The sequence below is a fragment of the Callospermophilus lateralis genome, chromosome 5 (assembly GCF_048772815.1).
Source record: "Callospermophilus lateralis isolate mCalLat2 chromosome 5, mCalLat2.hap1, whole genome shotgun sequence".
Lineage (NCBI taxonomy): Eukaryota > Metazoa > Chordata > Mammalia > Rodentia > Sciuridae > Callospermophilus > Callospermophilus lateralis.
Window position 1 is genome coordinate 10343413 of NC_135309.1, and position 12211 is coordinate 10355623.

The window sequence follows — 12211 nt, forward strand, 5'->3', positions numbered from 1 at the left end:
CCACTGAGACAATAAAAATTACTTGGAAATCAGAAAGACCAGTGTGGGTTCCTCAGTGGCCCCTGACTAAAGAAAAGATACAAGTAGTCCATGATCTGGTCAAACAACAATTAGTGGAAGGACATATACAACCTTCCATATCTCCTCATAATACTCCCATTTTTGTCATTAAAAAGAAATCTGGTAAATGGAGATTATTGCAAGATTTAAGAGCCATTAATAATGAGATGGTTATTATGGGACCTGCTCAATCAGGGATTCCTCAATTGTCTGCTTTGCCAAAAACCTGGCATGTTTTAGCCATAGATATTAAAGATTGTTTTTTTTTCAATTCCAATTCATCCCGAGGATAGTCCACGTTTTGCATTTACTATCCCTGCATTAAATCATGAAGGTCCTGATCAGAGATATGAATGGAAAGTACTCCCTCAAGGGATGGCTAACAGTCCAACTATGTGTCAAATATATGTTAATGTTTAAAGATTCTGTATTTAATTTATTTTCTGATAGTCAGTATGTAGTTAATGCTATAGTATCTCTTGAAGATGCTGGTAGGATTTCCCCTTCTTCTACTGTTTTCTCTTTGTTTTCCACTATACAAAGTCTAATCTGGGACAGAAAAGATCCATTCTTTATAGGACATATTAGAGCACATACAGGATTGCCTGGAGCCCTTAGTTTGGGCAATGATTTAGCAGATAAAACTACACATGACATACATATTTTCTCTACACTAGAAGAAGCTACGAATTTTCATAAAAAATTCCATGTTAATGCTAATACTTTACAAAAGCGTTTTAAAATAACTAAGGAACAAGCCAGACATATAATAAAACAATGTCAAAATTGTGTGACCTTTTTACCACAAGTTAATCTTGGAGTCAATCCTAGAGGACTGATACCTAACCATATTTGGCAGATGGACGTCACACACTTGCCAGAATTTGGAAAATTAAAATATTTACATGTTACAGTTGATACTTCTTCCGGATTTTTGATGGGCTCCCTTCATGCCGGAGAAAAAACTAAAGATGTTATAGCTCATTGCTTACAAAATTTTGCCACTGTGGGCGTTCCTAAACAGTTAAAAACCGATAACGGTCCTGGCTATACCTCTACCTCTTTTAAACAATTTTGCTCATCATTTGGTATTACTCATATAACAGGAATTCCATACAATCCACAGGGACAAGGCATAGTTGAAAGAGCTCATCAAACTATTAAAACGTACTTATTAAAGCAAAAAGAGGGAATTGGAAAGGGGTATATATCCCCCAAAGATAAACCTAAAATAACACTTTTTACTCTAAACTTTTTAAATTTGGATTCATCAGGACTTAGTGCTGCGGAAAGGCATATGTATCCAAAAAATGTGCATAAGCCTAAAGTTCTTTGGAAAGATATTCTAACAGGACAATGGAAAGGTCCAGACCCAGTGATTGTCTGGAGTCGGGGCTCTGTTTGTGTGTTTCCACAGGGAGAACAGCAGCCGATTTGGATTCCAGAAAGACTAACCAAAACGATTTCTACTGATCAAAAAGAAGATAATTTGACTCAAATCCATAACAGCTGATATCCAGAACTCCAGCTTGGCCATTCTTACATCTGCAACAGTGATTAACAAGGATGCTTTTTTCAATATCTATTTTATTATTGCATTTTTCCCACATCATAAGGTTCTATTTTTATTTTTTGAGCTCATACAAACCTAGGTTAATGTTTTTCTGATCAGTTTTATTTTTTGACTGTGGAGTTTTTAAACATTGCAATGGAGATTTCACCTAGGTAAAGCTACAAGGCCTTTATTATTATCTTATGTGTTGTACGTTTGTTTGCACATTTGTGTTTTGTGTTATATGTCTGTGTGTGCATATGTTCATATTTCATATATGAGGAGCACTCATGAGAAAATGGATCCGAATTTTTTTTTTATTCACGTGATTTAAATGGCTTAATTTAAATTAGGTAAACAGCTGTTAAGGATTGTTTTTAAAGGTGGTTAACAGATCTGCTTGTTTACTAATTTAAATCAGGTAAACAGCTGTTAAGAATTTTTTTTAAGGAGGTTAACAGATCTGTTTGTTTACTTTCACCTTTCCTTTTCATTATATTTAATAATTCTTTTCAGGTTAATGTCTTTTTAGCATCATTGCCAGAATTCCTATCTTCATCCCAATGAATATAACTCAACAAGTATGCTCAATCAAGGAGTCAACTTACTTTGGGAGGAAACGGACTTTGGGAGGAGACGGACAGATTGATAGATTCCTCCCCTTTGAACTGCTTAAAGAACTTGCCTGGACTATGTAACTACGTTTAGTGCAGCAAATTGTGGTAATGCTGGCATATCTTTGCTGATGGTGTCACCAGTGATCTTTGCTGATGGTGTCACCAATGATGCAATTTTTCCAAAGGAACTGTCAATTGGCTTGGTGTCGTGGCATTTCTGTATCCTCCTCCCTTCTGCTAGTGATGGTCTAAATTTGGGGGCCAATGGCTATATGCTGGACCGGCAGTCAGTGACGGGTATGATCCAATTGCAATGGTATCAACCTAAGACAGGAGGCTGACGCCTAAAGGTCAGTTACCTAAAGGTCAGTTTTCCGATGACGGGTAAGAGCCATATGTTGAATTGGACAACCTACCAGGCGCGGTCCTTAAGCCACATTAACCTCACTCCCCCACTGGCACCAAGGCCAAATTTGGGGGCCAACAGAGGTGAGGCAAAGAACCTCACCCCCCCACTGGTGCATAGACCTATCCACAAGTATGGCTGTATGCTGGACCGGTAGTCAGTGACGGGTATGATCCAGTTGCATTGGTATCAACCTAAGACAGGAGGCTGACGCCTAAAGGTCAGTTTTCCAATGACGGGTAAGAGCCATATGTTGAACTGGACAACCTACCAGGCACGGTCCTTAAGCCACATTACTTGTTGTTTAATTAATCAGAAGGGGGGAGATGCTGGGAGCCATCAGCCAAGTAGGTATGACAAATTCCTTGCCAGCTTACTCCCATGCTGTCTAGTGGAAGGACTTCTGAAAGGTGACCTTGCTCAAGGACCAGGGCAGGATCCGTGTTTAGGGTGTTCCCCCTTTAGAATAGGGAAGTTTAGCATAATAGGAGAGTAGGGTGTTCCCCCTTTAGAATAGGGAAGTTTAGCATAATAGGAGAGTAGGGTGTTCCCCCTTTAGAATAGGGCGTATCCTGCTGCTGAGTTCCTCTTGAGTGCTTAGGGGTCAGACAGTATTTTTTGAGAGACAGAAGCCCATGCGGTGTGGATTTAGGCGGGAGAGGATTTGGGCAGAGAACGGAGTGGATTTGGGCAGAGAACGTGGATTCCCCCAGAGCGTGTTTGTAGACGGCCGGCGTGAGTTCGGGAATAAAGAATTGCTGTTTGAATCTACAAGCTGTGTGGAGACTCGTGATTTGTGCCCAGCAAAAGACTGCGGCACTAGTAGAGTAACTAGAAGAAGAAAAAAATTAAAAGAATACAAACAGGTAAAGAAGTACTCAAACTATCACTCTTTGCTGATGACATGATTCTATATCTAGAAGATCAAAATAATTCCACCAGAAATCCTCTAGAACTAATAAATGAATTCAGCAAACTAACACCATATAAAATCAACACCCATTAAATCAAATGCCTTCTTATACATTAGCAAAGAATCCACTGAAAGAGAAATTAGGAAAACTACTCCTTTCAAAATAGCCTCAAAAAATATAAAAATACCTGGGAATCAATCTAAAGAAAGAGGTGAATGATCTCTACAATGAAAACTTCAGAACACTAAAGAAAGAAAGTGAAGAAAATTTCAGAAGATGGAAAGATCTCCCATGCTCCTGGATAGGCAGAATTAATATTGTCAAAATGGTCATACTACCAAAAGCATTATGCAGATTTAAATCTATCACCCATCACCCATCTGACTCCTGAATGTGGCAGCATTGAGGGCAGGGCTGTGCCTTATTCCTCACTCTTCAGGTAAGAATTTCAAGGTTAACATAAACCACTCCACACACAATCTGTGATTACAAAAGTTCTCCCTAGAATTGGAGACGGGTATGTTTAATGAACAAAGGAATCTTTATGTCAAACATACACACATGGCCATCTAGCAACTCAATTGTTTTTAAAGGACTGTATATGACACTTATATGCATTCAATTAAAATAAAATATTCATTTTGAAGTTGACTTACTAATGAGACCTGTAAATTGCAGATCTTCTATCCCTGACTTACAGAGGGTGACTTTTCATAATAAGCTGCAAACACAGTTCTACTAATGCAGTCACATGCTTCTCTCTGACAACATGGTTGGAACCAGAGCCTCCCTGTCTTCCTGACAGCTGGGTAGTGCCACCGTCATCACACTGGCCAAGCTGTAGTTTCTGCAGAGAAGCCCAGCATCCCTTTGGTGCCACACCTGACACTTCAGAATATTCAGTGGCCCCTCACCTGCACCCCTGACTCTGAGCATCTCTACTGGAGGCAGTCTAATGTTTGGTCAATGCTCACGTTTGGTCAATACTCAAGAAGCCCAGTCCTCACAGTCACGTTTTCCCACATGCTGAACACTTCCATAGAGTTTTTCTCAGGGCTCCCACGACATCCTTATTTCGAAGACTATAGATCAAGGGGTTGAGCATTGGTGTCACAATGGTGTAGAAGACAGACACAACTTTATCTTGGCCTGGAGTATGGGAAGAGATTGGCCTCATGTACATGAAAATGATGGCGCCATAGTATAGGCTGACCACCACCAAGTGAGAGGAGCAGGCGGAGAAAGCTTTCTTCCTCCCCTCGGCAGAAGCCATGTGGATGATGGTGACCAGGATGAGTATGTAGGAGGCAAGGATGACGGAGAATGGAATGAGAAGCAGAATAGTGGTACTGATCAACACCCCTGTCTCATATGCCAAGGTGTCCTCACAAGAGAGCTGCAGGACACCAGGGAGTTCACAGTAAAAATGATGGATTTCTCTGGGTCCACAGAAAGGGAACTTCATGGTGTAGACAGTGTGTACCAAGGCATTGAAAGCACCACTCACCCATGAGCTCAGTGCCATCTGCCTGCAGAGGGTCCAGTTCATGTGCAGCAAGCAGTGGAGAGGCTTACAGATGGCCACATATCGGTCATAGGACATGAGTCCCAAAAGGATGCACTCAGTTCCACCCAAGGCCAATCCCAGGAAGATTTGTGTCCCACAGCCAGACACAGAGATGGCAGTCTTGTGCAGAAGGAAGTCAGACATCATCTTGGGGACAATTGCAATTGTGAACAGGATGTCAATGAGAGAGAGCTGCCACAGGAAAAAGTACATAGGAGTGTGCAGAAGGGGGTCCACCAGCATCAGCAGGATGAGGAGGCTGTTTCCTGTCAGAGTGACGAAGAACATGATGGAGATGAGCACGAAGACACAAAAGTGAGCTGGTGTGTGCTGAAGCAGTCCCAGAAGAAAAAACTCGGCCACAGTGTGGTTCTCCAAACTTGTCATGCTTGGAAGCTCCACCAAGGTCATAGAAAATGCACCCAAGTATAAATACTATTGTATGGTAAAGTTGGACTATTTGGAAATCGTCATATTATGTGTGACAGTTTCAGAAAAAAATGGTGACTCCTGCAGGTGTAGGTTCATCCAATTATACTTGTCTAGTTTACTAAATGCTCTATCAGGTGAAGGCTTCAGTTGAGTTTTCCATCTTTTGCTGTATTTTGAGCAAGGGCTTCTCATCCAGGGCAGCTGAATGGAGGGGAGTCTGTCTGTGTCTCACCAGCACCTTGGGTGCAGACTGGCCAGTGAGTCACAGCTGCTCCCATTGATTCCCTGAGCTCCCCCACTGCAGGATCCCCTCTGCATCATGACTGTGATGTCTGGAAGGAAGCAAAGTTCTGTAAGTGTTCTGGGCATGAAGACAGCACTTTAGACCTGAGTACAGGTGAGATCCCTGTTGGTTCATGGACCAATCTAATGCTCCTAGCCTGATTTTTTTGCAGATGTTTTCCTCACTGCTGGTAACTTACAGCATTTACACAGTCTCACTCACCTGAGGGACTGTTCACCCACCTTTAAGAACAAAGGAGGACATGGAGAATGTTCCGGCAGGTGTTTGCTCTTGGTGTTGAAGACAGGGCTGTCTCCATATGCGTGTTGACCCTGGACACCTGTCTTCTGTGGTCTCACATAGCGATGTGCACTTCTGCCTCAAAGGGAAGGCTGTGCTCAGACTGGCAGAGCTGCTCACTGCAGAAGCCCAAGCTCCTCAGCCTTGGGAGCACACCCCTTCAAGAGGGGCCTGCAGCCTTCCCTTGCAGATAAGTCAGACCTTCTCTTTACAGTAAGCCAAAAGGCTTTATCAAACTGGTGAAGTTTTTATTAGGTCAGTCCACCTTTAAATACCATTGGATACCGTTTACATTACTTTGTGAAGTAATAAATCTGTCTTCCAATAAGCTGTGCACCTAAATTCAAAAACTTCTCTTCTTGTTGTTTATACTCTGGGAAGTGTGGGAGATGCTAGTGAGGACTAAGTGGCAAATATATTCTCATGAAGAATTTTAGCAGTGGGTTCCATAACCCAAGTGCATTTGTTTTAAAATATTTGATGAATAGCAGATGATCAGAACAGACACACCCTTCAACAATAGGGAAATCAATGGGTACCTATTATAATGATAGGTCTCATACACATAAAGTAGAAAAATAAAAAAGAATGGCAACAGGATTTACAAAGAGTAAGAAAAACAGCCAAATATCTGGACATTAATAAAATGGTGGGATGCTCTGTTGCCATCCATCTAAATGCTTTTTTCTTAGTGGAGATTACAGTTTCCAATTAATCAGATTACAAAAGAAAAGTGTTAATGTGAAGCAAGTACCAGTCACGAGTCTCCTGCATAGGATAAATGCCTTGGCATAGATGTACCTCTCAGACATCTTCCCGTCTGCCCATGGGCTGTCCTGGTCTCTCATTGCACCCAAAAGCCTCTGAATCCTCCCAGCTGAAGCCAACCTCATCCCCCACCTGCCCACCACTGCCCGACTGCTGATGAGGTTGCAGTCACTATCAAGCTCTTCCTGAGTTGTGCTGCATTATTATACTTCACGTTCTGATGGATGCCGCATGTATTTTTAGAGTTCTGGTTTCTACAACAGCATATGCTCACTAAACAGAGAATCTTTACATTTTATTCACTCATACAGATTAGACAGGATTAAATACATTTTAAATTGTACTTTGGTGAAGTATAGAAATTGAGTCAGCTTTACTTGTAAGTTTTTTCTGCTACTTATATATCTTGGAATGACTATTTATATGTCTATATGACTAGTTATATGTCTTGGAATGAAATATTTAATACAATCTAAGTCTCAGTTTTACCATCAAAAAATTGAGATTGTTTTTAACGTAGCTCAAAATTTTCCACACCTGAAGCATGTTAGAAAATATATACACTTTTAAATTGTAAAATAATGGTTGTATTGATGTTATTGAATTATCTTCATAACACTTCTTTTTTCCTGAGATCAAAGTCTGTTCTTCGATTGTGATTAATTAACAAAGCCATGTGCAGCTGTCCCATATTTTAGATTTCCCACCACCACCACTGTCCTCTCTGTGCCTCATGGGGACTCTGAGGAAATCTCCACTCTGCACTGGCCAGGGATGTCTGCATGGTCACTGAGGGGCAGGCTGTACAGCACATAGGGTCATTACAAAGCCGGGTTTTCTGCTGAACGCGACTCACACCTGAAATCTCACTGTCAGTTGTGGCCTCTGATTTGCAGTGAATTTGTGTTCTAGAACTGCACTTAGCAACAAAATGAGATTATTATCTCTAGCTGGAAAGAAAAATCAATTTACGCATAAAGTTTTGAGGGCAGTAGCTGGGATAATGTTCCAACAGACACCATGCTCTTTGTATCCACCGTCATCACCCTTTCCTATTGTTTGGACCAATTTTTGGAACTCATTTATTTATTTCTTTTCAATTTCACTGTCATGTCTACCCGTCTTTCACTCTCTGCTTTCTTCCTCTTTCTATTTACAAAAGTGCCAGATTTAATTTCAAAGTTCATATAGAATTTTTTTAAGTTAGCAAATTAATCTTTATTAACTTGAAAGGAAATGATCTTTAAGTTGCCTGCTCACATGGTATGAGAAAATTCCTTATGATAATGAGAAAGCTTGAAGATATATTAATTGATCTAAATAATACCTGAGCCGCATAACTTAACTTGTATGTTGAATGATGAATTATGGGTATAGGTGAGCATGTAGGAAAGTATCAGAGAGACACAGTGAAATCAAAGGAAGAATTTAAAAGATTTAATTTCAAAAAGGATGGGACAGGCTGGACGCAATGGCACATGCTTGTAATCCCAGCAGTTTGAGAGGCTGAGGCAGGAGGATCACAAGTTCAAAGCCAGCCTTAGCAAAAGTGAGGTGATAAGAACTCAGTGAGACCCGTTCTTTTAATAAAGTATAAAATTGGGCTGGGAATATGGCTCAGTGGTCAAGTGTCCCTGAGTTCAATCCCTAGTACCCCCAAAAAAATACATAAATAAAAAATAGGACATAGAAAGAAAACAATTAAGCAAAATGTAAGTGTGTTAATGGAAGACACCTAAGATTGGTTGTTTTCCCCAGGTGTGTAAATAGAGGAATGCACATGGGATTACACAACAATTTGGCACTGTGTTAATGCAATTTAAATAATTTTTGTAGCCCTTACAGATGAAGTCAATTAGGAAGATTTTTTCTCGATGAAACACAACCATCCTCATTGTGAGATTTTACAAACAGAAGATCCTAAGCACCGAGCTATTGCACAGTGATGAGTTTCACGTTGCTCGCTTAGAAAGGTCCATTTTATAGGTACTCACTTTTCTGCTAGTAAGTAGTTGATTCAAAATAATTAGGAAATGAACTGAATATGACCTTCCAGCTGGCTTGGGCAGGAGTGCATGACCAAGTGAAGGGATGGCTCTGAGCATGGAGTGTCTTCCTTGTGCAGCTGTCCTCACTGACTCCAGAAACAAACATGTAGCCAAATAATGCCATCCCAGGGTGTGTACATGAGCATTTTGTTCTCCCTGATGACTGCATCATCTTGAATGATCTCAAGTGAGAATTATACCCCAGGGAATGCTGTGTGCATGAACAGAGACAACTGTGGAACACTTCTAATTGCCTCGCCACCCTCATATCCCGGGAGAGGGAGTCTCAGGATCTAACCCATTTTGTGTGAAGCAAACAAGTACAATATGTTACAGACATCCACACAATCCCATGTGGTGTGTTTTCATGGAACTCACAGCCACTCCCACTAGTGCAAGTAGCTAACAACAGGGACATATGCACAGTTACTGTGCTATCAGCAAATCTAAAACAACTCTCACAATGATACAACATCACCTCTGGTACCATTGTGATTGTCATATACATTGTATTTAACAACTGGAATATGAAAGAAGCCCACTATAGAATTTGAAAAATGGGCTTGATCTGCATTATCCTATATACTTTTTTAAATGGCATTTGCTTATGAAGGGAGCAATTTGTTTGTGCTGTGGAGAAGCCTGCATTCTGAATTCTGCTGATCACACCTCCGTGTGCTCCCCAGCAAGGTGCACTAACCCCATGGTGCCTAGGAATTACCCAAACAGAAGGAGAGGGAAATGCACACATGTGCTGGTGTCCACATACAGTAAAGTACTGCCCTACCTGAGAGTGTATTTCTCAGATAAGAGAGACACAAGGAAGCCCAAGGAGCAGAATGCAGGACCTGGACTTGGTGTTTGTAAATTTAGAAAGATGAATTACTAGAAGTTAGACAGCATGTTGTTAACAGGCACACCATGTCCACTAGAGAGCCAAATGAGATAGGAGAAGAAGAAATTAATATGCTCCAACTCACACCCAACCCCCAAATAAATCCCATTTATACTAAGTACAATAGCTTACATGGTGAAATTAAACAAAAACTAGGAAAAAAATCAATTTTTTGTTTTATATTCTTATTTTTCATAAGGATAAAGGATACCTTTCTTAACACTACACCAAGAGGAAACAGGTAAATTATTTAAATTCATATTCCAGCCTAGATATATAGATGATTTATGAAACTATATACTTTCTAAAAGAAATAGAGAAATAATCTTCTTGAAACACATGAGAATAAACACACAATTATATACTAATTAAATGTTCTTTAAAATTTAAGATGAAAATGCTAACCATCTTTGTTTAATCATTCTATATTATGCACATGCATTGAATCATCCCACTGTATCCATAGTATGTGCAATTGAAATAATAATGAATAATAAAAATTAAAAGAAATTCAAAATGTATATGGCAAAAATATGTATTCAAAAATTGATATGAAAGTACTCAAAAAGTATAAATTAATAAATCTGCACAATTGCAAGAAATCCCAAAAGAGGCACAATGTGTAATGATCAATTGAGGGAAATTCATTTAATCTCACCAATTATTAAATTTAAAATGACAATAAAATACTATCACTTGTCAAATGCTTTAGTGAATATCTGAAGATGTGACATCCCTCCTCTGTGGCCGAAGCATCCTGGAACACTGATTAGGCTTTCTAGTGATATAGTTTCAATTTGCAAATAACATTAGCACATCAAGCAACATTGACACTGCTGTGTCCATCCCAGCAGGGTGCCCAATAACCAAGAAATAGAAGCAACCTCAGTGTCTATCAGTTGAAGAATGGAGAGAGGAAATGTGTTCAGACACACAAAAGACACACCATCAGCCATAGACACATGTGATTCTGTTATTCGTGACATCACAGATGGAACTGAAGATCACTGTGTCACATGAAATAAGATGGGAACAGAAAAATAAGGGTCCATGCTCTCACTCAGATGTGGGAAAATAATTATCTCATAGGCAAGTGGGAGAGTGGTCACAGGAGGTGGGGCATAGGGAGGTAAGGAGAGATGGGGAAAGTAGATCACTGGTGACTAAGTTATAGTTACAGGAGAAGGAATTCTGGTGTGCTATTGCACAGTAGGGTGACAACAGGTGACGATGATGCACTGCACATTTCAGAAAATTAGAACAAAGGATTTAGAAAGTACTCATCATAAAGAAGTGAGAAATGCTTGAAGAGATAGACATGTTCTGGCTGATTTAAAGATTTCACAATGTAGTCATGTTGAAATACCGCATGCAACCCCATTAGTATGCACAGTGTGTGTGGTTTTATGTATCAGTTAAAACTAAATTTAACTAAATGTAAATTCCAGAGAACTATAGGAAACTGTGTTAGCCTTTCATCACTGTGACCAAAACACCTAACAAAAACTACTTAGATGAGGAAAAAATTATTGTGGCTCATAGTTTCAAAGGATTTAGTCCATGGTCCGCTGGCTCCAAGGCGAAGTTCTGTAGCAGAAGGGCACAGTGGAGGAAAGCTGCTCAGCTCATGGCAGCCAGGAAGCAGAGGAGGGGGGGAGAGAGGGAGGGAATGAGAGAGAGAGAGAGAGAGAGAGAGAGAGATGGGGGAGGTCCAGGAACAGAACAGTCCCCAAGGGCTCTGCTTCCTCCTTCCTCTCCCTTCCCCTCCACCTGCCTGTGTCCACTCAAGCCACTAGACCATCACTCCTCACTCATCTCACTCATGGTTCTTTTCTGAAAATAGCAAGTGAAAGAGCAATATTTCAAACTTTTCTGGGATTTTATATCTCATGCGTTACATCTTTTGCCTTATAAGGCTAAAACAGGCTGCAGAATAATATAATTACCCTGGTAATCACCACATTACACACCTCCCTAGGTTCTCAGACTTCCTTGAGTCTTCGATATTAGTTTACTCCACCAAAACATGGAAATAGTTTTTAAACTCTATTGTTTGTAATTTATAGTGCATCATTAGAGAATTAGTTTTTGTCATTAGTATGAATGACCTCATAGATATTTTTAAAAAAGAAAAATAAGCTAATGTGCTTAAAGATTAAATTTAATAAGATGATATTGTATAAAGGAATGTTGTTTAATGACTAGATTTTAACTCTTTATTTCACAAAAATAACAATGTGATGACAGATATTTGTAACCATAGGTGATGATGGGAATCAATCTGCCCCACTGCTGTAGCCACTTCACTGTCAATATGCACCCCATATTATCATGTTATAAACCTCAAATACACACAACTGTAGTTATTG

At 40.0% G+C, this 12211-nt stretch overlaps 1 protein-coding gene across 1 annotated transcript; it reads right to left on the bottom strand.

The window, feature by feature from the left end:
* Positions 1-4558: 4558 nt before the first annotated feature.
* Positions 4559-5503, bottom strand: LOC143400259 (olfactory receptor 2T27-like). The gene has a single exon (XM_076857556.1). It carries the CDS (start codon positions 5501-5503, stop codon positions 4559-4561), a length of 945 nt encoding a protein of 314 aa, XP_076713671.1.
* Positions 5504-12211: the final 6708 nt, after the last annotated feature.

Bases quoted from the DNA above. Each gene is read 5' to 3' on its own strand.
- LOC143400259 (XM_076857556.1), bottom strand. From the start codon at position 5,503: ATGACAAGTTTGGAGAACCACACTGTGGCCGAGTTTTTTCTTCTGGGA.